General features: G+C 45.0%; 1 protein-coding gene across 2 annotated transcripts in view; it reads left to right on the top strand.

The window, feature by feature from the left end:
- Positions 1-26353, top strand: part of nrp1 (neuropilin 1) — a 265706-nt gene extending 239353 nt beyond the window's left edge. For both annotated transcript variants that reach the window (XM_033042001.1, XM_033041992.1), the window contains exons 14-18: positions 4991-5161; positions 17802-18073; positions 20776-20872; positions 22922-22975; positions 25584-26353. In XM_033042001.1, coding sequence (XP_032897892.1) covers positions 4991-5161; positions 17802-18073; positions 20776-20872; positions 22922-22975; positions 25584-25870 — 881 coding nt within the window. In that variant the 3' untranslated portion in view covers positions 25871-26353. The remainder of the gene's footprint in view (positions 1-4990; positions 5162-17801; positions 18074-20775; positions 20873-22921; positions 22976-25583) is intronic.
- Positions 26354-27907: the final 1554 nt, after the last annotated feature.

The following is a 27907-nucleotide window of genomic DNA, read 5'->3' as shown; positions in this document are numbered from 1 at the left end:
ACTGAAGATAGACACAAAAAGCTGAAGTAACTCTGTGGGGCAGTTGGGTGGGCCCGGGGAAACTGGGCCAAAGGGAATGGTGACCATATCATGGCCTCGCTGGTTCCCTACACCTCACTGCCGGTCATTGCAAAAACGCAACCACACACTTTAGTTAAAGTTCCCTTATGGTGGTGCAGCGGTAGAGTTGCTGCCATGCAGCGCCAGAGTCCCGGGTTCTATTCTGACCATGGGTGCTGCCTGTATGGAGTTTGTACGTTTTCACCGTGATCTGCGAGGGTTTTCTCCGAATGCTCTGGTTTCCTCCCACGCTCCAAAGGCATACAGGTTTGTAGGCCAATTAGGGTGGCACGCTGGCACAGCAGTAGAGTTGCTGCCTTATAGCGCTTGCAGCACCAGAGACCCAGGTTCGATCCTGACTACGGGTGCTGTCTGTACAGAGTTTGTACGTTCTCTCCGTGACCACGTGGGTTTTCTCCTAGATCTTCAGTTTCCTCTCGCACTCCTAAGTATTTAGGTTAATCGGCTTGGCGTATGTGTAAAAATTGTCCCTAGTATGTGCAGGACAGTGTTAATGTGTGGGGATCATTGGGCCAAAGGGCCTGTTTCTGCACTGTATCCCAAAACTAAACTAAACTAAACTAATTGGCTTCAGTAAAGATTGTAAATTGTCCCCAGTGCGTGTAGGATAGTGTTAATGTGTGGGGATCGCTTGCCGACACGGACTCGGTGGGCCGAAGGGCCTGTATCCGTGCTGTATCTCTATAAACAACACAAACCTAGTTGTTAACACCAGAAGTCCACTGGAGGTGCGCACTGATCTCCTGGTCCGATCAACTCATTGTATAACAACACATTCAGCACAGGACACTTGGCTTGACTAGGCCTCTAAGCCTCACACTTGTTCTCAATTGGAGCTGTCGCTACGATATCAATGGGAAGTAAGGCAGTGATTACAAACCCCGTGCACTCCTTCTGTTGAAGCTGCTGCCAATGGTGATCTTCATATTCAATCTGCCTATCGATAAACAAAAAGCTTTTCAATGTACCCATGAATGCAGCGTAGGTTCACAAGGTTAATTCCCGGGATGGCAGGACAGTCATATGTTGAAAGAATGGAGCGACTGGGCTTGTCTACACTTGAATTTAGAAGAATGAGAGGGGATCTTATTGAAACATATAAGATTATTCAGGGATTGGACACGCTAAATGCAGGAAACATGTTCCCGATGTTGAGGGAGTCCAGAACCAGGGGCCACAGTTTAAGAATAAGGTGTAGGCCAATTAGAAGGAGACGAGGAAAACCATTTTCACCCAGAGAGTTGTGAATCTGTGGAATTCTCTGCCTCAGAAGGCAATGGAGGCCAATTCTCTGGATGCTTTCAAGAGAGAGTTAGATAGAGCTCTTAAAGATAGCGGAGTCTTAAGGGATATGGGGAGAAGGCAGGAACCGGGTACTGATGGTGGATGATCAGCCATGATCACAGTGAATGGCGGTGCTGTCCGGAAGGGCTGAATGGCCTACTCCTGCACCTATTGTCTATTGTCTATAATTGTACATGTGACAATAAACTAAACTGAACTGGAACTGAATGATCGGCCAAATGTGAGTGAGTACACTGCCTTCCTCCACACTAACGCAAGACGACAGCACCCTCGTGCTGCTGACTGACTAAGTTAACCCAGGTGCAGATGTTTTGATATAGATCATTTTTTTCATCTGAGGCAACATTAATCTTGACACCTTGAGCCCATCTGACCAAGTACTCATTCACACAGATCCTACGCTAATCCCACGATGTTCCCACCCCCCGCACTCCCCCACTGTATTCCCATTAACTGCTCTTCAGAATCTCCCACTCCTCCATGCACAGTGGGCGACTTATGGTGGCTATTTAATGTACTAACCAGCACGCTTTTATGGAGTGGGGTTAACCGGAGTATCCGACAAAACCCACATGGTCACACTCTGAAGGTGAAAACTCCACTTAGACAGGACCAGAGGTCAAAATGGAACCCAGATATGCACAAAATGCTGGAGTAACTCAGCGGGGATTAGACAGCATCTCTGGAGAGAAGGAATGGGTGACGTTTCAGGTCGAGACCCTTCTTCAGACTGAGAGTCAGAGGAGAGGGAGACATAGAGATATGGAAGAGTAAGATGTGAAGACGAGAGATCAAAGGGGATGAAGGTCAAGGAAAATGTAGAATAGGCCGTTGTTAGCTTGGGGAAGGTGACAACGAAGCACACAAAGATAACATTTAATCAGGAGGACAGTCAGACTGTTCGGAGAACTAGGGTGGGGAGGGATGGTGAGAGAGGGAAAGCAAGGGTGCTTGAAGTTAGAATCAATATTCGTACCAATTCGTAAGCCGCCTGTGCGAAATGTGAGGTGCTGTTCCTCCAATTTGCGTTGGGCCTCACTCTGACAGTGGACCCAGGCCAGAAAGGTCAGTGTGGGAATGGGAGGGGGTGTTAAAGTGTTGAGGAACCGTGATATCAGGTGGGTTTAGACGAACTGAGCAGATGTGTTCAGCAAAACGATCGCCGAGCCTGCGCTTGTTCTCGCCGACATATAGGAGTCCACACCTTTTTGTTTGTTTCTTATGGAGTTTGTACGTTCTCCCCGTAACCACGTGGGTTTTCTCCGAGATTTTCGGTTTCCTCCCACACTCCAAAGACGTACAGGTTTGTAGGTTAATTGGATTGATATAAATGTAAAATTGTCCCTAGTGTGTGTAGGTCAGTGCTAATATGTGGGGATGGCTGGTCGGCGTGGGCCGAAGGGCCTGTTTCCACGCTGTATCTCTAAACTAAACTAAAATTAAACACCTGGAACAGCGGATACGGTAGATGAGGTCGGAGGAGATGCAAGTGAACGTCTGCCTCACCTGAAAGGACTGTCGGGGTCCCTGGACGGGGTCGAGGGAGGAGGTATAGGTGTTACATCTCCCCATTGAAGATGAAAACCCCATATTGGCAGGACCAGTGGCCAACATTGAACCCATGGTGTTGGAGTTGTGAGGCAGCATCTCTACCAGCTGCACCCCCATGCCAACCCCATCCTATTACCTGTAGGTATCTGAATGTATTTACAATTTATCGAGCAGCAACTAACATGGAAAGTCTTCATAATCTTATTTACTTATCGAATGGAATTCACACCCTCAGTCCACTGGTGACTCAACGTGAAATTGTGGGTTAATGACACACACTTTCAGCAGTACCAGCAGACTGTTGAGTAATGAAACCTTCATCAACGTGTTCCACATAACGACCATATGAATTTTCATCCCAGCCTGTATATATACGGCTAATTTTCCTGGTGGTCCGTTAGCTAGATTGGTGGAGATTTATGAGTCTCCGCAACAGGAAAAGACTGAACTATCCTCACGGCGCTATCAGCAGCTCAGGGAGACTCGAGGAAGCTGTAATCGCCAAGGAGATAAGGTCAAGGGGGATCTAATTAGGTTCCGAGCAGAAAATGTGAAAGGTATTTTCCCCACTGATCAGTAAATCAGCAAAGGCTGGGTGGTATGTCATAAATCTGGCTCACTTCAAGCACTAAAGAGAAGGTTACTCGATATTTTCCTTTCACGCAAGCAGTTTTGTGGAAGCTGGATTGAATTAGCATCAGTGGCCATCACAGGCAGGAGGACATCACAACTTTTAGGAGATGATGAAACAAACAGCTGATGAAGAAAATTCATTCCCTGGTCTCACTTCTGTTTTTTTTAAAAAAGTTGTTATGATCTGGGACTCTTGGTTACAAAATATTCGGTTTTAGGTACAGAAAAAAGAATAAAATCAGTTTTTAAAACAGCTGTGACCACATTGTGGGTTGAATCCAGGCTTTTCGAGGTCTTGGCACAATGCAGCATTTAGACCGAAGCCGAGCAGAACACAACAAAGGTTCTCGCTGGCTAGTGTTAGCCTGTGACTGCCTCTCTCATGGCAGTCACATGTAACTCTCGGAGAGGAATCATTTTTTTTTTTAATAGCCTCGCACGTCAATGAAATAATGTGCATTGATGCAAGAAAAAGACAAGTTTAAACCTCCGATGAAAATCAATGAAAATCTATAACACTGAATTTGCACGGTAGACCCATTTGTGGTTGCCACGGCAACGTTTAACATTGAAGTCGCACGCAGCCCACATTCTTGTGAGGTGGCTAGAAAATCTTGCACCTTGATTGAGCACTGTTTACAAAGTAAAATCAATAGCTGCTGGAATCCTGGGAAGATCTCTGGGCATTCCCAATAGACTGCCTATCAAATAGAACGCCTTCACTTTGTATTCCAGGCTCTCTTTTCTTTTAACCAAAAATAATTATTTACAATAATATTTACAGTACAAAATTCCAGGACAAGGGGTCACAGTTTAAGGGTAAGGGGGAAATCTTTTAGGGCCGAGATGAGGAAAACATTTTTCACACAGAGAGTGGTGAATCTGTGGAATTCTCTGCCACAGAAGGTAGTTGAGGCCAGTTCATTGGCTATATTTAAGAGGGAGTTAGATGTGGCCCTTGTGGCTAAAGGGATCAGGGGGTATGGAGAGAAGGCAGGGATGGGATCCTGAGTTGGATGATCAGCCATGATCATATTGAATGGTGGTGCCGGCTCGAAGGGCTGAATGGCCTACTACTGCACCTATTTTCTATGTTTCTACAGTACGAAATTAGTCAAAGCCAAACCCACCACCATAATACAAGTCAAACAAATATACTAAATAAACTACGATACAACTTTATCACCATCCTTATTGAGGATGACTTCCACGCCCCGCGGTGCCCAGCGGTCCCGGGAATACCCCAGGGTGCCCGTGGACAGCGCCTAGTCCCTTGCCAAAACCGCCCGGGCACGGACGTAACCCCGGAAAAGGGGCAGGCAGCCGGCTCGGCAAGAGCCCATTGCGGGGGTCCCTTGATGTGTTGATCTGCTGTTGCTCTCGGTTGCATGAGCTGTGACGTTCTCTCTGTGTCTTGCAGACCGTCTCATTCCCATCAATGAGGTGCCCGGTTTCAACTGCAAGTTCGGGGGCACCACCCGGGAGAGCTTCTGCGACTGGCACCACGATGAATCCGCAGGCTTTAGATGGGAAGTCCACGTGGGAAACGAAGAATCCGCCGTCGCTGAGCCGGGAGGAAATCACACGATGGGTGAGAAATGCGGAAATTACGTTTGTTTGCACGGCGGGGACAGACGCAAAAACGCTGGGTTAATTCAGCGGGGTAACTCAGCATCATCTCTGGAGAGAAGGGACTGGTGACGTTTCAGGTCGAGTCCCTGCATGGCCTTCCATTGAAACCAACTTGTTACATTACTGGAGGATACATGAGAGGGGGGAATCCCAGGAACGTTGCAATTCAATTTGTGACCAAAACTATATATTGTCTGGAGGGAAGGAATGAGTGAAGTTTTGGGTCGAGACCTTTCTTCAGCCTGTGTCTGTCTTCGGTTTAAACCCAGCATCTGCATTTCCTTCCTACAACTGTTTAGTTTGGTTTCTGGGCGGGCAGATTCCTCGCTTTTAGAATTCTCATCCGCGTTTTAGGGCTTCCCTTTCTCCCCCGCTCCCGCGACTCTTCAAATCCAATCAGATTGGTATTTATGAATTTAATCGTCCACCTTTAAAATCTGCAGTCAGACTGGCAGAATCTGACATCCCGATGACCCTCCACACGCTCTCCTTTAAGATGCTCCTTAAAACCGTCCTGTTTGTTTAATCCATTGATCAGCACTCGTAATAGCTCCTTCCAGGGGGTGATGCCATTTGTATTAGTTTAGTTTAGTTTAGAGATACAGCGCGGATGCAGGCCCTTCAGCCCACCGAGTGTGCGCCAACCAGCGATCCCCGCACATCAACACAAGCCTACACACACTAGGGACAATTTACACTTATACCAAGTATACAGACCCAAGCCAATTAACCTACAAACCTGTACGTCTTTGGAGTGTGGAAGGAAACCGAAGATCTCGGGGAAAACCCACGTGGTCGCGGGGAGAACGTACAAACTCCAAACAGACAAGCACCCGTAGTCAGGATCGAACCCGGGTCTCCGGCGCTGCAAGCGCTGTAAGGCAGCAACTCTACCGCTGCGCCACCGTTATCAACGTTCTTCCCCAAAGAACATTTGTGATCTGGCTTTTCTTCAGTTTTTACTGTTACCAATATTGCTTTGAGCTTTTTATTGCAGATTTATTTAATTACATGAATTTAAATTCCATAGTAAGAAACTGTGTCTGTAGATCACTGGCCACTGTGGCTCTCACAGGTGTCGAACCGGTGTCAGAGGGCTGGTTGCTTCAACCTGAGTGGGATGCTGCTGGTAGACACAAAATGCTGGAGTAACTCAGCGGGACAGTCAACATCTCTGGAGAGAAGGAATGGGTCAAGACCCTTCCCCAGACTGAGAGTCAGGGGAGAGGGAGACTAGAGATATGGAAAAGGAGGGTGTGAAAACGACGGATCAAAGCAGATGGTGATCAAGGAAATGTGGAATTGTTCATTGTTGGCTGAGGGGAAGGTGACAACGAGGCATACAATAGGTAGAATTTAATCAGGAGGACAGTGAAACTAGTCCGCGAACTAAGGTGGGGGAGGGACGGAGAGAGAGGGGAAAAGCAAGGGTTACTTGAAGTTAGAGAAATCAATATTCATACCGCTGGGTTGCCCAAGCTGCCCAAGTTGCCTCTGGTCCTTCGGGCAAGGGTCACCTCAACGAGAGTCTCCCAATCTGCCTCTCACAAGTTGCTGGGTGTATTGCAGCTACTTTATTGAGATCCTAACACACCTCCCTGGATCAATGGTGATAATTAGGGTGGCATGGTGGCTACCTTACAGCGCCAGAGACCCGGGTTCGATCCTGACTACTAATGCTGTCCGTACGGAGTTTGCACGTTCTCCCCGTGACTTGCGTGGGTTTTCCCCGGGTGCTCCGGTTTCCTCCCACACTCCAAAGATGTACAGGTTTGCAGGCTAATTAGCTTGCATAAAACTGTCCCTAGTGTGTGTAGGATAGTGTAAGTGTGCGGGGATCGCTGGTCGGGGCAGAGTCGGTGGGCCAAAGGGCCTGTTTCTGCTCCGTACCTCTGAAACTAAAACTAAAATCAGCACCCTGCTGTACATTCCGTCAGCCCAGAACAATCAGGAATAATTGTGAATCAGGAATAGAATCTGTGTAATTCTCTGCCACAGAAGGCAGTGGAGGCCAATTGACCTGATGTATTCAAGAGAGAGTTAGATTTAGCTCATAGGGCTAACGGAATCAAGGGATATGGGGAGAAAGCAGGAACGGGGAACTGATTCTGGATGATCAGCCATGATCATATTGAATGGTGGTGCTGGCTCAAAGGGCCGAATGGCCTACTCCTGCACCTATTTTCTATGTTTCTAATTTTCACAACGTGCTCAACTTCATAATCCTCTCTGTCACATTTGTGACACCTGAATTGAGATGATTACAGGTTTTCAAACAGCTCGTTGCTGCTGACAACTATATGAAAAGAACATTACTCCCTTCTTTTTTTTAAATCCCGGTATTGAACTGAAAGGATCGTTATTGTGAGCGTTTGTCATGCATTCAGCTGGATAGGAAATTGTCTTGCTTCATGCAGGTGTCAGGTTAGATTTCTGCCCATAGAAACATAGACAATAGGTGCAGGAGTAGGCCATTCATCCCTTCAAGCCAGCACCGCCATTCAATATGATCATGGCTGATCATCCAGAATCAGTTCCCCGTTCCTGCTTTTTCTCCATATCCCTTGATTTCTTTGGCCCTATGTGCTAAATCTAATTGGCCTGTCCCACTTACGTGTCCTTGGCAAGCAAATTACGCGACCTCGTGGTCGCGTTGAAGCGTACGGGCATCATATGGCCGCGCGGGGCCGGTCCCATTGAAAAGTATGTAGTTGTGCGCGTAGTAGGGGTTCCGAAATTTTTGTAGCGAACGAAATCTTTGCGCGCCAACGGCCTGTCGTATAACTGACGGCCAAAGTGGGACAGGCCCAAGACCCTGGCGCGACGCGTCTCACCTCCAACAGCAGCAGAAGCAGCCGAACGATCGTCGAACTCAGCCTGGGGGTCACGGCCGTTGCGGTCCGGATCCGCCCCCACTTCTACTCCCAGAGCAGTACCAAGAAAATTGAAGATGGACACAAAATGCAGGAGTAACTCAGCGGCACTGGCAGCATCTCTGGAGAGAAGCAATGGGTGACGTTTCGGGTCAAGACCCTTCTTTTCAGACTGAAGAAGAGTCTCGACACTAAACCTCACCCATTCCTTCTCTCCAGAGATGCTGCCAGCCCCGCTGAGTTACTCCAGCTTTGTGTCCTTCTTCAAATGATGTCACGCGCTCCAGACGGCTATGCGTACGCATCAAATCGCGCGCGACCTTCGCAGGACGATCGCGGCTCAACGTAACCACGAGGTCGCGTAATTTGCCTGCCAAGGACACATAAGTGGGGCTGGCCCTTAACTCTCTCTTGAAAACATCCAGTGATTGGCCTCCACTGCCTTCTGTGGCAGAGAATTCCACAGATTCACAACTCTCTGGGTGAAAAGGTTTTTCCTCATCTCAGTCCTAAATGGCCTACCCCTTATTCTTAAATTGTGACCCCTGGTTCTGGCCACCCCCAACATGGGGAGCATTTTCCTGCAGTTAGCCTGTCCAATCCTTTAAGAATGTTATATATTTCTATAAGATCCCCTCCCATCCTTCTAAATTCCAGTGGATGCAAGCCCTGTCGACCCATTCTTCCTGCTTTCTCCCCGTATCCCTTGAATCCTTGCTCCCTTGCTCCAGCCAAAGTCACCTGAGAAAGCGGAAGCAAGGTATACGCCCGGATCATGAGGGCGGTAAATACCCAGCATGATGAGGAATGGTCAGCCATTGCTCGGATGCCCTCTCTCCCAACTACGCCAATTCATCCCCCAGTAGGGTTGCCAACTGTCCCGTATGAGCCGGGACATCCCGTATATTGGGCTAAATTGTTTTTTCCCATACGGGACCGCCCTTCTCCCGTATTTGACTGCTACTATTCAGGTCGAGGGTACTGTCGGGTCAGAGCGCCGCGTCCGGCCCCGCCTCACCCGTCCCGACGGAGTGCAGCAGCAGCAGCACCCCCAACCCCCTTGGCCCCGTCTGTCGGCAGCCCGGCCAGCTGTCCAACCTTCGGACCTTTGCTTTCCGCTGACACCACCACCCCTCCTTCGCTTTCCACCGACACCGGTTCATGAGTTGGATGGGGTGCTGGAAATTGCGCGCGTCGTCGTGTGGCCTGGGCCAGAACTCCTCAGCTGGCCCGCCTGCTGGGCTTGTGGGTGCAGTCCAGCACCCGGGCCAACTCATCATTCACCCAGCCACGGCCGAGTCGGTCAACGAATTGCCGTTGAGAATTTGTCCCGTATTTTGACCTTTTGTCCCTTATTTGGGAGTGAGAAAGTTGGCGACCCTAATCCCCCAGTGAACACAGTAGCTCACAGGTCACCAGCGCAGAATAATTACACGGGAGTATGTTTTCCAGAGAGGTCAGTTGCAACCAGTGGGACCGTAACTCAGCATTGGGTAAACCTTCGGGGACACGGGGAAGGAGGAAAAACATTTGTAAGAAAAATAAACGTCAAAAATAACTGGTCGATCCCCCTGTGGAAATGGCTGGGGGAGGGGAGGAGGCTTGTGTAGACAGGGATGGGCAGAGAGAAAGGAAAACTGCCTTCTGATGGGAAAAATACATTATTTAAAACAATAATAAATGTGGGATAGGGGCTTTGATCTATTTTGAAGGAATATAAGTTCACACCGTTTCTACACGTGTCCAAGTGCACAGTTGTAAGATCATAAGATGATGTGCTAGGAGCAGAATCCGGCCATTCGGCCCATCAATCTACACCGTCATTCGATCATGGTTGATCTATCTCTCCCTCCTAACCCCATTCTCACCCATAACCCCTGACACCCGTACTAATCACAAATTTATCTATCTACACCAAAAATATCCAATAACTTGGCCTCTACAGCCACCTGAGGCAAAGCATTCCACAGATTCACTACCCTCTGATGAAAGAAAGTCTTTCTCATCTCCTTGCCAAAAGGAATATCCATTAATCCTCTGGTCTTACACTTTCCCACCAGTGGAAACATCCTCTCCACATCCACTCTATCCAAGCCTTTCACTATTCGCTACCTCACAGGTTACGAACCTTCAACGGCCTAGTCCTGTGCTATACTGTTCTATGTTCTGTGTTTAATACTTGCTTTCACTTACCATAAAGCTTATTGTATAACTGAACTGTTTGCTTGGCAATTTTGAAGGGCAGCTAAGGGTCTACCACATTCCTTGGTCTGGAGTCACATATAGACTAGACCAATTAAGGATGGTCTATTTCTTCCCTGAAGTAGGGTGTCACGGTGGTGCAGCGGTAGAGCTACTGCCTTACAGCGCCAGAGACCCGGGTTCGATCCCGACTACGGGTGCTATCTGTACGGAGTTTGTACATTCTCCGTGACCTGCATGGGTTTTCTCCGAGATCTTCGGTTTCCTCCCACACTCCAAAGACGCGCAGGTTTGTAGGTTAATTGGCTTGGTTAAAAATGTAAGATTGTGTGCAGGGTAGGGTTAATGTGCGGGAATCGCTGGTTGGTACGGACTCGGTGGGCCAAAGGGCTTGTTTCCGCGCTGTATCTCAAATCTAAATTAACCTGAAGGGTATTAGTGAACAAAAAGTAAGAACTGTATTTTTTACAACAGCCCAGTAATTTCATGGTCTAATTGGTGCAAGTATCTTTTATTTTAAATTTCAGATTATTCAATTAACTGAATTTAAACTTCACAGTTGAATTTGCGCTCATATGTCTAATTTCTGAATTCGTCTCTGGATAATCATCTTATTAACTTTACCACTGATGTAATAACTGGCAATACAGATTTAGTTTAGTTTAGTTTAGTTTAGAGATACAACGCGGAAACAGGCCCTTCAGCCCACCGAGTCCATGCTGACCAGCAATCCCCACACACAGGGCTGCCAACATTGGGTGAGAGTTGAGAGTGAGAAATTGCGAGGGAGCGTAGCGACCCACGGTAGGGAGATTTTGTATTTTTCAGCTTGAAATTGTGCAATCTGGGGCATACAGTAGTGAGTCTTTTAACTAACACTTGAATGCAACATTTATGCTTTAAATTGGATTAGGTATGAATAAGGTTAGGCTAAATTACATTCCTAATTACATTCTACTGTAGAGCCAGGCTCTGATCAACAGGTACAGCACATGATTGACCTTAGTATATTCATGTATGGAAAACAGATTATAATTCATGCTGTTATGCATATATATAGAGAAAGAAACACAGAAACAAGGCAAGTCGGACTTCCATCATTGTTCTGCACAAAGAAATCAATCAACCTTACCCTTTGACTATAGAAATAAGACAAAACTAATGCCACATATTTAACCAAGTATATGGTTCAATGAAATTATGATATATATGTAAAACATATATATGGACACAGGCCCTTCGGCACACCAAGTCCACACTGACCAGCAATCTACCATACACCAGTTCTATCCTACACGCCAGGGACAATTTACAGAAGCCAATTAACCTACAAACCTTCACTTCTTTCGGATATGGGTGAAACCGGAATATCCAGAGAAAACCCATGTGTTCATAGGTAGAATGTACAAATACTGTACAGACAGCACCCGTAGTCAGGATCAAATCGACGTGCCACCCCATTAAATTATTTTTTCAGTAGTATATTTATTATGGTGTCACGTCAATAAAGATGAACACATGATTCTGATTTCTGCCCTTAGTTGGATAACACACATGTCCAGTCATTGTGTTTTACGGCTGATTTTCAACCTCATCAGTCTGAAGGTCTCGACCCGAAACATCACCCATTCTTTCTCTCCAGAGATGCTGCCTGTCCTGCTGAGTTATTCCAGCTTTTAGTGTTTATCTTCGGTTTAAACCACCATCTGCAGTTCCTTCCTAACTCTTTGTTAAGCGAAACGGATCCTATTCTCATAATAATATTGACCTCAACTAAGTATTTTCTTCACCTCCGTTGCTGCAGAGAATACAATCCCAATTATCAAATCTTTCTTCGAAGTGAAAAAAAAATTCCAGCCCCGCCAATATGTTCATAAATCGCCCCTGGATCCTCTCCAGAGCAATTGCACCCTTTGTACAATGTGTCATAGTCTTACAGCATGGAAACAGGCCCTTCATCCCAACTTGTTCATGCAGAGCAAGATGCCCCATCTAAACTAGTCCCATTTATCCGCATTTGGCCCATATCCCTTTAAACCTTGTGTGTGCCAGTGTGTGTGTGAGGGTGTGTGAGAGAGTGTGAGATTGTGTGTGAGAATGTATGTGAGAATGTATGTGTGAGGGTGTGTGCTTGTGTGTGCGAGGGTGTGTGTGAGAGATTGTGTGTGTGTCAGTGTGTGTTCGGTTGTGCGTGTCAGTGTCAGTGTCAGTGAAGCGGCGACAACACCCGGAGTGAGCGGAGACTTGGACATATCCGGGGAGTGTTTCCCTCCGGGGACCACCTATAGGTGTCTCACCTATCACACCATCTGCACGGGAGAAACTAAACTACATGCCCCCAAAATCATCCCGCGGGCCAGATTGGACCCCTTCTCGGGCCGGTAGTTTGACACACTTGTTTTTTTAAACAAATGCCCTCCAGTTCTTGAATCACATGTCCCGGGAAAAAGACTATGCATTCACCTTATATATTCACTTCGTGGTTTTTACTCACCTCTTTATTTTGAATTTCCAACACCTGCAGAGTTTGGTTCCATGAATGTCAAATGTACTGCAGTTTGCCATTTTAAATAGTGTGATTAAGAGTCTAAGACAATAAAATTGCTTGTTCTTTACGGGAAACCCGCCGATAGAAAACTATTCTCATTGGTGAGTGTGGAGGAGATCTGGAAGCCTTGGGCGAATTGAATTGTCCGCGACTTTATTTAGTTATTTATTTATTTATTTACATTTTGAACGTGAGAAATTTGTGATCAGCGTGAGAATTTCGTGAAATGCGTGAGTCTCACGCTCAATGTGTGAGAGTTGGCAGCCGTGCCACACATCAACACTATCCTACACACACTAGGGACAATTTACACTTACCAAGCCAATTAACCTACAAACCGGTACGTCTTTGGAGTGTGGGAGGAAACCGAAGATCTCGGAGAAAATCCACACGGGCCACGGGGAGAACGTATAAACTCCGTACAGACAAGCACCTGTATTTAGGATCGAACCCGGGTCTCCGACGCAGCAAGCGCTGTAATGCCCCTGTCCCACTTAGGAAACCTGAACGGAAACCTCTGGAGCCTTTGCGCCCCACCCAAGGTTTCCGTGCGGTTCCCGGAGGTTGCAGGTGGTTGCCGGAGGTTGCAGGTAGTGGAAGTAGGTAGGGAGACTGACAAAAACCTCCGGGAACCTCCGGGAACCGCACGGAAACCTTGGGTGGGGCGCAAAGTCTCCAGAGGTTTCCGTTCAGGTTTCCTAAGTGGGACAGTGGCTTAAGGCAGAAACTCTACCGTTACCCCACAGTGCCGCCCAAATTTATATTACAACACGTAATGCTGTTGATATTATATGCCTCGAACGCATTGCAGAGAGAATAATAGTAGACAAGAATCAAATTGGGACTGAAGAAGCAGTTAAAGGCTTAGGTTTTCAGGAAAACTTTAATAGTAGAAAAGCAGCCAGGCAGAGGGACAAGAGGAGCAAATTAGGAGCAGGAGTGAGCCTTACAGCTCCCTGGAGCCTGCTTTGCCAGTTAACAAGATCAAGGCTGATCTGACTTTAATGTCAACTCCACATTCCTGTTTACCTTCAGTAGCATTGCAGCCCTGGAGATCAAGTGCCTACCTACTTCTGCCTCAGAAATGTTCACAGGCTCTGTTTCCACCACCCTTTGAGGAAGAGAACTTTGAGGAAGATTCACAATCCTCTGAGAGAGAGAGAGAGAGAGAGAGAGAGAGAGAAAAAAGCTTCAGCTCTGTTTCAAATAAGCAACCCTTAAATTTAAAAATAGTGATCTCCCGTTCCTGATTCCACGACTGATTCAATTCAGTCCCGCTCACTCTTTGGAACTTCATCAGATACAAGTCTTGAACCTTCCCTCACGAGTCACTGCTCCAGTTTCAGGCTTTATTGAAGTAGATCTCCCCTGAAATGCTTCCAATGCATTCACAACCTTCCTGAAATAAGAAGACAAAAACTGTACGCAGTACTCCAGATGTGGTCTCACTGAAACATTATATAATGGAAGAATAATCTCCCTACCTTTATATTAAATCCTTCTTGAAATAAACAATAATATAGACAGACAGACAGAGAGACAGACAAACAGGCAGACAGACAGACAGACAGACAGACAGACAGACAGACAGACAGACAGACAGACAGACAGACAGACAGACAGATAGACAGATAGATAGATAGATAGATAGATAGATAGATAGATAGATAGATAGATAGATAGATAGATAGATAGATAGATACTTTATGGTACAGTGAAATTATTTGTTGTTTTGCATACCGAGGTGCCAACAAAGTTACATAAATATTGTTCGTCCCTTCTTCAAGCACCCCCCACCCCACCCCACCTTGTTCTTGGTGTCCCCCCCCCAGGTTCCCCCTTTATTCTGTTAGCTGATTGCTGTATCTTGCTACTCGCCTCTCACGAACCATGTGATGGCATGCTCAGATCCGTCTGTATCTTGGATCTTTGACAGATCTCACCATTTAGATAACAGGTCTCAATTTATTTTTCTTGCCAAAATACGATACGATAAGGATACGATATTACTTTATTGTCAGAGCAAGTCTGAAATTTGTTTTGCACCGCAGCAGCTCCATTTACAGCATCACAGAAAAAACAAAAGAGACGAGAGAAGACAAGCATTAAAACATCAAGACAGGACGCAAAAATACTTACATTCAACATAGCATTACAATAACAGAAGACCACATTTATGGCCCATCAGCGTGCATTTGATCTGGGAAAATAGTGCTTCAGTCTAACCTTATTAAATTTTGAACCCTATATCTCCGGTTTGATGGTAACAAATTGTCCTCACTGTTCAGAACGTGTTTGGGGTCAGAAGAAATGTTGTTAGCCATCCTTAGTATGTTTATATGGTAGGATGATTCATACCATTTCTGAAGTGGTTGATCTACAATCTTTGAGCAGATTTTTAATTGTTGGAACAGTTTTGATTTTGAAGTAGCAGGCAAACTCTTGTACCATGCAGTGTTACAGTAATGTAAAACACTCATTATCACAGCGGTAAAAAATAATAAAAGGATTTGTCTACTAGCTTCCGAAAGATCTAAGTCGGCGGAGAAACCAGATTCTTTGTTTTGTCTTGGGGAAATGGGGAATTCTGCAATTTTCCACATTATATCTTACTTGCCAGATATTTACTCTCTCACTTAACCTGTCTATATCCCTTCACAACTTAATTTCCTGTCTTTCTAGTAAGTAGGTAAGTAAGCAGACTCACAGTTCAGTTGATTCACAGCTTAGAATGTTAGTCGTGGCCTCTCCCTCGCTATCTTGCAGAGTGACTGAGTCATGTCCAGGCATCCGGGGTTTTATAGCATTGCCCCCCCCCTCCCCCAGAAGGGGCGTTACCTTCATTGCGGTGATTGACAGGCGAGAAGATCTCAAGGTTTTTTTAACACTCATAACTTTTTTATTTTTCATCGATGGGAAAAGTCCTCGGGGCCTGCTCAGCGGAGGAGGACTGAGTAAGATGGCCAAAAATCATAGCAATATATGGTAGTGTATTTTCTAAAATCAATATACAGTGCAGACAGGAAGTGGTCAAGATGAGACTTTTTATTATATATATATACACATATATATACATATATATATATATACACATATATATATATATATATATATATATATATATATATATACACATATACTGTATAAACACACATATTATACACACACATATATTATACACATACACACACATATGTTATATACACACACACATATATATTACACATACACACACACACACACACACACACACACACAGTATATATACTGTATATATGTAAGTTGTAAAAGTCGAGCTTTCTGCACTGATCTCTGTAATACGTCACTTCTTACCAAGCCTCTTTCTACCACCTTTCCTCATCGTTCTCTCCACACTAAGGATGAAGTAAATGTTTTGCATTCCTGGGACCAAAACCTGGTTGTAAAGGTAGAGCAAAGGCAGAGGAAAGGCACAGCAAATGCAAATCATGGAGGGCTGAAGATACTTGCAGAGATAAACAGTGTTGAAGCCGAAGAGAGATTTATAAGTTCAAAAGAGCATTGTAAAATCAATGCATTAGAGAAGCAGATTTAGAGAGGTGAGTCTAGGAAAGTCGGATTTAATGGAAAAAACAGCCAACAAGATACTGATTAAGTCATGATATTAGGTTGGGAGCGATGTTGAAATTTCCATTGAGAGAGTTTATAACTCCACTAAGCATTTTGAATTTATATCGCTGAGACAGAGAAAGTGGATTTTTTTCCCATGGCAAACAGTAGTCCTGGGCTGAGGGCGAAGAGTTAAACATAGAGAAGTGTTTCGAAAGATTAGGAATCATTTAGTACCTTCTACCAATGTCTTAAGTGTCGTGGGCTGGTTGGAGGATGAACCGGGGTAATGCCTCCAGCACCTTAAAGGTTGGCAGCAGGAGGCGCCCCACCCTCCCCCGGACACAAATATGGCCGGGCGAGGAGAGGAGACAGACGTCGGTTCGCGTGAACTGCTCCAGTACATCAAGCACGGGGGCCGACCAGACTATGGACTTTGAATAGTGGCGTCGCCCGCATGTGTAATATATGCAAAAATATTTTCACTGTGCAGTTGCCTCCGTGACAAATAAAGCACTATTCAACTATTGAGCTATTAATTAATGATATACAGGAATAATTGTTCAGCCACAGCCTTTTTTCCTTGTTCTATGCCACCGGGTGGCACGGTGGCGCAGCGGTAGAGTTGCTGCCTTAAGAGCCTGTCCCACTATATGTAATTCAAGAGTTCTCCCGAGTTTCCCCTGATTCGAACTCGGAGAATCACGGTAATAGCCGCTCGTGGGTACTCGGGGATCTCGTGGACATTTTTCAACATGTTGAATAAACTTCACGAGCTTATCGCGTTTCCCGAGTACCTGCCGTTAGCGTTACAGGCCGCTAAGAGACGTCCCGAGCTCCGACGTACCCGCTACGTACATTCTACGTGCATACCACGAGTTTGATTTTTTTTAAACTTGGGAGAGCTCTTGGGTAAACTTGTATAGTGGGACAGGCCCTTTACAGCGCCAGAGACCCGGGTTCGATCCTGACCATGGGTGCTGTCTGTACGGAGTTTTACGTTCACCCCGTGACCTGCATGGAATTTCCCCGGGATCTCCAGTTTCCTTCCACACTCCAAAGACGTACAGGTTTGTAGGTTAATTGGCTTGGTATAAAGGTAAAATTGTCCCTAGTGTGTGTAGGAAAATGTTAATGTGCGGGGATCGCTGGTCGGTGCAGACTCGGTGGGCCGAAGGGCCTGTTTCCATGCTGTGTCTCCAAACTAAACTAAACTGAAGTATAAGTAAAAACTGTATTAATCTGCAACAGTCCAGTAATTTCATGGTCAAATTAGTGCAAGTATCTTTTATTTTAAATTCCAGATTATTCAACTAACCAAATTTATACTTCACAGTTGGATTTCTCTCATAACTGAAGGCATTAAGTGTTTTGTTTTGTCCATGTAGGAAAAGACCATTTTATCTATACTGAAAAAATTGGAGAAAAGGAAGAGCAAGTAGCTCGACTATGGAGCCCTTCGTTACCACTTGCGAGTTATGGCCATTGTCTGGTCTTTTGGTACCAAATCCGCGGAACTCGTGGCAGCAGTTTCAACGTGATCCAAAGAAAACTGACAGGTGGCTTCCCTACAAATGTCCTGTGGTCCATGGGTGGACCTCAAGGAAGCCACTGGCAGGAAGGAAGAGTGCTCCTCCCACGATCCTCACATGTCTATCAGGTAATTTGTTCTACATCTTTCCACATCACCGTCTACATCTCTCGTTTCCCTTTCCCCTGACTCTCAGTCTGAAGAAGGGTCTCAACCCGAAACGTCACCTATTCCTTTTCTCCAGAGATGCTGCTTGACCCGCTGAGTTACTCCAGCTTTTTTGTGTCTTATGTTCAGCAGAAAAAGAACCATCCTCCTATAAAGCTCATCTACTTCTCTTCGGATGCCCAATTTCTAAGTATTTCAATATTATAGTTAATTTTAATGTCAATGAAGAAAAGGCAGTGATGAACAGGTTTAATAGAGCCTCAACTCGCTGGAGTTTAGAAGGTTGAGGGGGGACCTCATTGAAACCTACAGAATAATGAAAGGCAAAGATAGAGTGAATGTGGCAAGGATGTTTCCACTGGTGGGAGAGTCTAGGACCAGAGGTCATAGGCTCAGAATTAAAAAGAAGGTGAGGAGGAACTTCTTTAGTCAGAGGATAGTGAATCTGTGGAACTCATTGCCACAGAGGGCTGTGAAGGCCAAGTCGGCGAATATTTTTAAGGCAGAGATAGACAAATTTGTGATTAGAAGTTAGGGTGTCAAGAGTTATGGGGAGATGGCTGGAAAATGGGATTAGTAGGCAGAGATCAGCCACAATTGAATGGCGGAGTAGACTCGATGGGCCGAATGGCTTAATTCTACTCCTATAACCTGTGAATGTGAACATTCACAGCTAATTGAAGTGTGACACAATGACTCAGAGTGAGCTGTGAAGCCCACAAACAAAGCATATTGTGCTTTATCATTGGACAAGCATAATCGCATAACCAAAGCAAATTCTGTCATAATATCATAATATCGTTCAAATATTTGCCTGCTCAGATGTCAAAACTCTTCCGTTAATAGTTTTCAGTTCAGTTCAGGGCGACAGGGTGGTGCAGTGGTAGAGTTGCTGCCTTACAGCGCTTGCAGCACCGGAGATCCGGCTTTCATCCCGACTACGGGTGCTGTTTGCATGGAGTTTGTACGTTCTCCCCGTGACCGCGTGGGTTTTCTCCGAGATCTTCGGTTTCCTCACAAACTCCAAAGACGTACAGGTTTGTAGGTAAACTGGCTTGGTATAAGTGTAAAATGTCCCTAGTGTGTGTAGGATAGTGTTAATGTGCGGGGATCGCTGGCCGGTGCAGACTCGATGGGACGAAGGGCCTGTGTCTGCGCTAAACAAAACTAAACACTACGGACAATTTATACCACGCCAAATAACCTACAGATTTGTACGTCTCTAAACTAAACTAAACTAATTGAAAGGCGATCAGAGAAACGTCCAGTAGGTAACACTGGAATTTGCAAAAGATAGACTCTAAATGCTGGCGTAACTCAGCGGGCCAGCCAGCATCTCTGGAGTAAAGGAACAGGTGACGTTTCGAGTTGGAACCCTCCTTCAGACTGACATGTACCAGACTTTGGGATGTACAAGAATGAGACATGATGACAAGTCAAAAGCAGAAGCATAGATATTGGGAGGGTTGATTTAATTGTTATCATGGATGTGGACAACAGTTGCAAGAACAACATTTGTCGTCCGTCACTAACTAGATTGCTGCACCACTGCAGAATCAGCTGGAGTCAAACAATGACCGGAAGAGATAAGGATGATACATTTCCTTTCCTGAAGATCTTTAGTGAACCAGATGGGTTCCTGCGATGCCCTCATGAATTTGTGGTCTCCATTATCAAGTTTTCTCCGAAGACTGTGGAGGTCAAGTCAGTGGATATTTCTAAGGCAGAGACAGATAGATTCTTGATTAGTACGGGTGTCAGGGGTTATGGGGAGAAGGCAGGAGAATGGGGTTAGGAGGGAGAGATAGATCAGCCATGATTGAATGACGGAGTGGACTGATGGGCCGAATGGTCTAATTCAGCTCCTATCACTTATGAACTTAACTTTTTTTATTCCAGATTAATCTTTTACTTACATACAAATTCTGCAGCAGGGTGCATACTTACATTTCTGGATCAATAGACCACATTCAAGTCTAATAACTTAGCTGCTACATCATGAGGTCTGTGCAGGTCTGAAGGTAAAGCAAAGTCAAAAATGTAACTGGATTAGGAAGAAATAATTATTTTGTATAGATATGTGAAATAAATTGTGTAGGAAGGAACTGCAGATGCTGATTTAAATCGAAGATATACACAAAATGCCAGGGTAACTCTGCGGGACAGGCAGCATCTCTGGAGAGAAGGAATGGGTGACGTTTCGGGTCGAGACCCATCTTGAGCCTGAAGAAGGGTCTCGACCCGAAACGTCACCCGTTCCTTCTCTCCAGGGATGCTGCTTGTCCCGCTGAGTTACCCCAGCATTTTGTGTCTATGTGAAATAAATTGTCAGCTTGTTAAGACATTCATAAATTTTAAAAGTAAAATTTTAAATTAAACCCCAAAAAAATGAATTGAAGGTTACAGAAAAGACGTATGGAAAAAGGTGAAAGGTGAGGTGTCATTCCACTGAAATACAACCAGTTCAATTTGGAGTAACTTAAACTAAAATATTTTGCTGAATTTTTGCATTCGATTCAAGATTCGCCCTGAAAATGCCCCAGAATTGTCTATCAGCATGTGAAATGCAGTTTGAATGTGACAATTTGATTTTAGATGAAGCCGTCGGCTTGTGACTCTGGCGCAAACCCTGCTCATGCTTCTGAACCCCTCTGTCTCCGTAGGTGGGCTTGGAAGTAATAGTTGGGAAAGGGAAGCACGGAGAAGTGGCTGTGCACAATGTGGAGGTCGTCAGCAACCGGAATGCAAAGGAATGCAGGGGTGAGTTCCCAGCAAAGTCTTTCCTGAGCTTTGTGGTGAAATTATACCACTGGCTATCCAACTGCCCTAGTCTTGAATCTGGTCAGAAGTTCATTTGGGAAGCCACCATCAGTTTTCCGTTTACCAAATTATTTGTCTCTACTTAGGGTTTGCAGAATTACTGGTAATGCTGTCATTCATTGTTATGCCTGAAGTCCCAGTCAGAAGCTGGGCTGAATCACTTTCATATAATGGTGGATTGTTGGCCTACCACTTTCCAAAAGCTGTCCACAGCACACAAGTCTTGTGGCCACGGTCTGGTCTAGACTCTTGCTCCACCCACAGTTTACTGTAACCTTGCTCGCTTTCTTATTGAAAGATGACAAACAGATCATGAAACAGAGTTTTCACATTGTCTCTTATCTTCTGTCCTTACTGTAAAGCATGTAGCAAGAATTCAGATACATAGATAATCATAGTCAAAGAGTGATACAGTGGAAACATGCCCTTCGGCCCAACTTGCACACACCGGCCAACATGTCCCAGCTACACTAGTCCCACTTGCCTGCATTTGGCCCATATCCCTCCAAACCTGTCCGATCCATGTACCTGTCTAACTGTTTCTTAAATGTTGGGATAGTCGCTGCCTCAACTACCTCCTCTGGCAGCTTGTTCCATACACCCACCACGCTTGGTGTGAAAAAGTTACCCCTCACATTCCTATTACATCTTTTCCCCTTCACCTTGAAGCTATGTCCTCTGGTCCTCGATTCCCCTACTCTGGGCAAAAGTGTGCGTCTACCCGAACTAATCCTCTCATGAGTTTATACACCTCTGTAAGATCACCCCTCATCCTCCTGCGCTCCAAAGAATAGAGTCACATCCTACTCAACCTCTCCCTGTAGCTCACACCCTCTAGTCCTGGCTACATCCTCGTAAATGTCCTTTATACTCTTTCCAGCTTGAGAACATCCATATTCCAATTGATCTTCATTTACTTTGTATAGGGTACGCCAGCACAATCTTATCAATATCTCTTTTATAATTTATGGGACAAGGGTGTTGCTGTGAAGGCCACTTCCAATTGCCCAGTTTCCATTGTCCATTAGCAAGTGGTGGAGAGCTGTCATCTTGGATAGCTGCAGTTGCTATAACGATAGAGCACCCATAGAGCTTCAGTCCCAACAGCGATGAATTATCATCAATTAATTTCCATGTTAGGGTAGTGTGGGAGATGATATGGGTACTGGATCCTGAAGACCAAGACAAATAGGTCATGAGAACTGACTCCCAACACGGTGGCACAGCGGTAGAGCTACTGCCTTACAACGCCGGAGATCCGGGTTCGATCCTGACTATGGGTGCTTGGCTGTACGGAGTTTGCACGTTCTCCCAGTGACCTGCGTGGGTTTTCTCTGAGATCTTCGGTTTCCTCCCACACTCCTAAGACATGCAGGCTTGTAGGTTAATTGGCTTGGTGTAAATGTAAACATTTTCCCAGTGTGTGTAGGATAGTGTTGGTGTGCGAGGATCGCTGGTCGGCACGGACTCGGTGGGCCGAAGGGCCCGTTGCCGCACTGTATCTCTACACTTAACTGAAAGCAACGAGGTTGTAGTAGTTGAATGACATCCTCAAAGCACCAGGCTGGATGGGAAATTATGAATCTGGAGGACAGTGGGACAGATCTGAACCCCACGGAGGTAAGGCTCAATGAGAAATCCAGAACTTTGGTTTGAGAATCTTTGAGGATCAGGGAGTACTCGTGTAGAATCTCAAATCAATTATGTGGTAGCTGTGCTTCTGTGAATTATACATGAGCCACATATCAAAACAATTACTGAGTGAAGCCTTTCTCCAGCACTAATACAGTAGCTGGATCAGAGACTCAACCTTGTGGACTGTGTTTTGAATGGTGGACTATAAATAGAAGTGTATGTGTCTAATTATATTGATATGGATGTGTATGCCTGAATATATGCAGTGGTTTTTGCAGAAAGGAAATGTAGGTAAAAAAATAAAGCTTCCAGAAAACCCTGCGTGTGCTGATGAAGTGTTTTAACTTTCTGCAGCTCCCAATGATGCCTTTCCCGATTCAGATGGTTTTACATCCGTTTTTCCCACTGGTAAGTCTCTCTCGTAGTTGCTGTAGCAAATGAGGCAGAACATTAGCATGTTTATTATCACAAGCCGCGGGCGGAACAAGATGAAGATTTGCGCTTAGAGAACAGATTTGGATATTCCTCAACACATGGCCAGTTACGTTTTCTCCTTTCGCTCGCCAACCTTAACATTAGTTACAGGAAATTAATTGTAAGAGTAACCGTATTAGACATCTCAGACCTTGGGGGCTGATAGTCAGTAGGGTAGGAGAAAGTTCCAATGAGCCTTGCAGCAGTGGTACAAAACTACTTTAAAGAGAAGGCCACTTCTCAACAAGAAAAAACATTTCCACTTATGAGAAGCATGTTTTGCTTTCACCATACACATCCAAATACTTGCTAGTCCATTCATGACATTCTTGATATTCTTTTATACCTAAACTGCACCCCAGAGTTGGGCAGTGGTATATCTGAGCCCAGCAGTGCTCACCCTAATGTATAGTGACTGATCCATGCCATTCACACTGGTCCAGAGCTGGTTATGGATCTGCATCAGGTCCTCATAAGATCAGACTCAGCCTGACATGGCCCTTTGACTTATGATCCCTGGGAACCACATCCCTGGATGTCTGGTCGAAGAAGATCAGTGCTGAGACCTCAACAATTTACAATCCATATAATGGACATGGGAAAAGGGACTTGTAGCTAAATTTGCTGCTGATACAGAAACAGGCTAGAGAGCGATGGGGGTGAAGAAAAAACAGAGAGACTGCCAAAAAGTTATGTAAAAACAAAAAATGCTGGCCTCGGGTGCTGTTTATGTGGAGTTTGCATGTTCTCCCTGTGATTGTGTGGGTTTCCTCTGGGTGCTGTGGTTTTCTCCCACATCCCAAAGACGTGCAGGTTTGTAGGTTAATTGGTCAATCTGTAAATTGTCCCTCGTATATCGGGCGCGGATGAGAAAGTAGGATAACATAGAGTTAGTGTGACCTGGTGTTCGATGGTCGGCGTGGACTCGATGGTCCGAAGGGTCCGTTTCCATGCTGTATCTCAAAAATAAACTAAACTAAACTACTCAGCAGGTCAGGTAGCATCTGTGAGGAGTGATTAAGAATTAACATTTCAGGTCTCATCAGACCAAGCCCTTTAACCTGAAACTTTAAGTGTTTTCCTCATTCCACGAATGCTGTGCAACTCACTGAATTTTTGCAGCATTTCCTTTCTTATTTCAAACTTTCAATATAAAGTCATTTCTTTTACTTTATGCTTGACTCAATATTGGGAGTCCGAAGGGTCTCGACCCGAAACGTCACCCATTCCCTCTCTCCAGAGATGCTGCCTGTCCCGCTGAGTTGCTCCAGCTTTTTTGTGTCTATCTTCGGCATTCATAGCAATGGCTCAGTCTACCACTTACAGCACTTTATATTGCTCTTCAGATTTAGCACTGATGGGGAGGAGCAAAATGAATGAGAAGACAACAAGACACTGAATTGTTTAAAACTTGACTCAAGGGAATGGGCAGAAAAGTAAAGCTGAGGATGTGATCAAATCATTCATGATCTTTAGGAAAAGTAGGGTTTCCATTTCTCATTGTTGCCATCGTTACCCTTCACCAATGCAACAATACAACCCCTCACCATCAGTTCCCAACAAACTGGAAATATTCCTGCTCAATCCGTACTCTTCTCCACAAATTATATAATAAAGCATATGGTCATAGTCCTTCAGTTTAGTTTAAGAAAAAACTGCAGATGCTGGAAAAATCGAAGGTAGACAAAAATGCTGGAGAAACTCAGCGGGTAAGACAACATCTATGGAGCGAAGGAATAGGTGACGTTTCGGGTCAAGACCCTTTTTCAGACTGAAGAAGGGTCTCGACCCGAAACGTCTCCTATTCCTTCGCACCATAGATGCTGACTCACCCGCTGAGTTTCTCCAGTAATTTTGTCTACCTTTGGATTAGTTTAGTTTAGTTTAGTTTAGAGATACAGCGTGGAAACAGGCCCTTCGGCCCACCGAGTCCGCGCCGACCAGCCATCCCTGCACACTAACAGTGTCCTACACACACCAGGGACAATTCACAATTCAACTAAGCCAATTAAGCTACAAACCTGTACATCTTTGGAGTGTGGGAGGTAACCAGAGCTCCTGGGGAAAACCCACGCAGGTCACGGGGAGAACGTACAAACTCTGTACAGACAGCACCCATGGTCAGGATCGAACCCGGGCCTCTGGTGCTGTAAGGCAGCAACTCTACCACTATGCCATCATGCCACCACACTGTCTTGATTGTATGTGTAGGAAGAAACTGCATATGCTGGTTTAAACCGAAGATAGACACAAAATGCTGGAGTAACTCAGCGGGACAGGCAGCATCCCTGGGGAGAAGGAATGGGTGATGTTTCGGGTCGAGACCCTTCTTCAGACATGTTGAGATATTCTTCGGACAGGTCCGAAGAAGGGTCTCGACCCGAAACGTCACCCATTCCTTCTCTCCAGAGATACTGCCTGTCCCGCTGAGTTACTGCAGCATTTTGTGTCTAACCTGTCTCGATTGCATATTGTTACGCGGAAACAAGCAAATAACCCAGAAGGCGAGGCTTTGAAAAGATTGTTGATGTATTTATTGCAGCGGGGGACCCTGAGGATTCCACTGACAAAGCCTTCTATGAGAACGCTGGAGGTCCTGGAAACATGCTGAAGACTCTTGACCCCATTCTGATCACCATCATAACCATGAGCGCTCTGGGCGTCATTCTGGGGGGCATCTGTGGGATTGTTCTCTACTGTGCCTGCTGGCACAGTGCACTGGCCGACAGGAACCTCTCCGCGCTCGAGAGCTACAATTTTGAACTTGTGGACGGCGTGAAACTGAAAAAAGAAAAACTGAACTCACAGAACTCCTACTCGGAGGCGTGAGAGAGAAGCACTCGGATGGGGTTTAAATGGCGGAAGGTGGATCACGTGAAACCGTGGAAGATTTCTTTTGTAGTATATGTTTGTCTTTGGAGAGACGGGAAGAGCTCTGGATAATGCTGGTCTGTGACTGAGCCAAGCTTTTCTCAGGAGCAACAGAGTGTAAACAGTCTGCTTTTTAATTTTTAAATTAAAGTTTTAAATGAACAAAATGCTGGTGTTGAGACCAAGTGAGATCATTTTACAAGTATTTATCATTTTCTGTAAAGAGTTATAAATTTGTATCATTCTATTTGTATAATGACTTAGCTTCACAGAATATGTTTCCAAAGGGCTTTAAATACCTATGTTTTTGTATATTAGTCCAGATTTTATACTTTGAGTATGCAGTATTTTGATTTTTGTCTCGTTTTGAAAAAAACAATTAGCATTAAGCCTGACAGGACACTGAGGGCGGGGTCATATCCTTTATAACGAGGGTAAGTACTATGACTTGTTAACATGCTACACAGCAAAGATCCTATAGCGAGCAAGATAGACCACTCGACGAAAAAGACGTAGTACGGTCAAGGGCAGATTCATGGGTAATTTTCGTCCCCATTTCCGTAACCGGCTTCCGTCTCCGCACCAAAGATCCCATAACAGAGCAAAGATACTAGTGCGGAGATGGAAGCCGGTGACGGAAACATCCTCGTAAAAATAAAAGTTATTTGGTAAAAATCTTCTCATTTTCAGAATTATAATTTATTAACACAAACTGTTCCCCCGCAACGTTGATTACACTGCGAGTCGGGTCGGGTCGGGTCGGGTCGGGTTACTGAAATGGATGAAAAAAAGGCCCACGTTCTGCTCCGTTGTGCACTACACGTCAGCCCATTGGATTTAGCAGGAGTGGTCTATCTTGCTCCGCTATAGGATCTTTGCTACACAGGGCCAACTGCCTGTACGCTGATAACATTGTGATTGGCTCCAGATGAACAGGTCTGGATTAACAATTGCTTGCACTGAAACATGCGCTACAAGGTTGATTTTCCTTTTGTTCTCCTTTAGACGAGTGTGCTGTAGGAACAATGCTGGAGAGATATGATTTCATTTCTGGTTATCGGTTTATAAGTAAAGAAAAGAGAAAAAAAAGTTATCGGTAAAAAAAAAAAATGACAGATATCTATAGCGATACAGTTGATCAACATGTTTCTTGTATTGTTTCATGTTTTGTATTGCTGTGAGGGTTCCTCTTCTGAATTGTTTTCCTAAACTTTTTTAATGGCATTATTGCTTGTGTAATGTGTTGCTTTAAAAACGAATAGAAAAAAAAGCCTTAACTCAAAATGTTTGTACTCCTGACACACAGAAAGCCTAGACAATTCATACTGTTGTGTTATTATCTTGTATTCAAATCTATGACTACTGCCTTCCAAAGATCTAATTAAATTGAAACTTTTCCTACAGTACTTTTTTTGTGCATTCTTAAGATGGAACCTAAAAAAGTACAAGACGACCCTTGAACCGCAGTGTCCCATAATTCCCTGCGCCAACCATCCAGGCTGAATCAAAAAACCACAACAGCCTTGAGCAATTCCTGTTTATTTTTGCTTTTCCTGCTCAGAGAGCAGGGTCGGGGTTTGTGGAGTTTGACAGCGGCTCTTGAGCTGTTCCATCGAAATAAATGAGCAATAGAAACACTAGCTGGCTCGATCATTCATCAGCAGCAAAACTGCTGCGATCCCCACAAATCAGTACTTAAACCCGTTAAATACAGGAACAACGAATTAGCCAGTGAATCTCAAAATAACTTGGGCCACAGTATTTTTTTTTCTCGAAACCAATAATTATAGAACACTGCAGGCTTTGATGAATGACTGACTATCTGTTTGTCTTGTATCTATGCGGACAACATTCCTGTAATAATAATTCGGATTCATGTAATCTAACAGTGAAAATTTCTGGTTCATATTTGTGGAAAGTTTATAGCATTATAAACTGTGTGTGCTCTCATCTCATCTCATCAGATGAATTGCAAGAGTCAGACTGAGATATATG

Source organism: Amblyraja radiata, chromosome 2 (assembly GCF_010909765.2).
Source record: "Amblyraja radiata isolate CabotCenter1 chromosome 2, sAmbRad1.1.pri, whole genome shotgun sequence".
NCBI lineage: Eukaryota > Metazoa > Chordata > Chondrichthyes > Rajiformes > Rajidae > Amblyraja > Amblyraja radiata.
The sequence above is the reverse complement of the archived record's forward strand: the minus strand, read 5'-3'. Positions and strand labels throughout refer to the sequence as shown.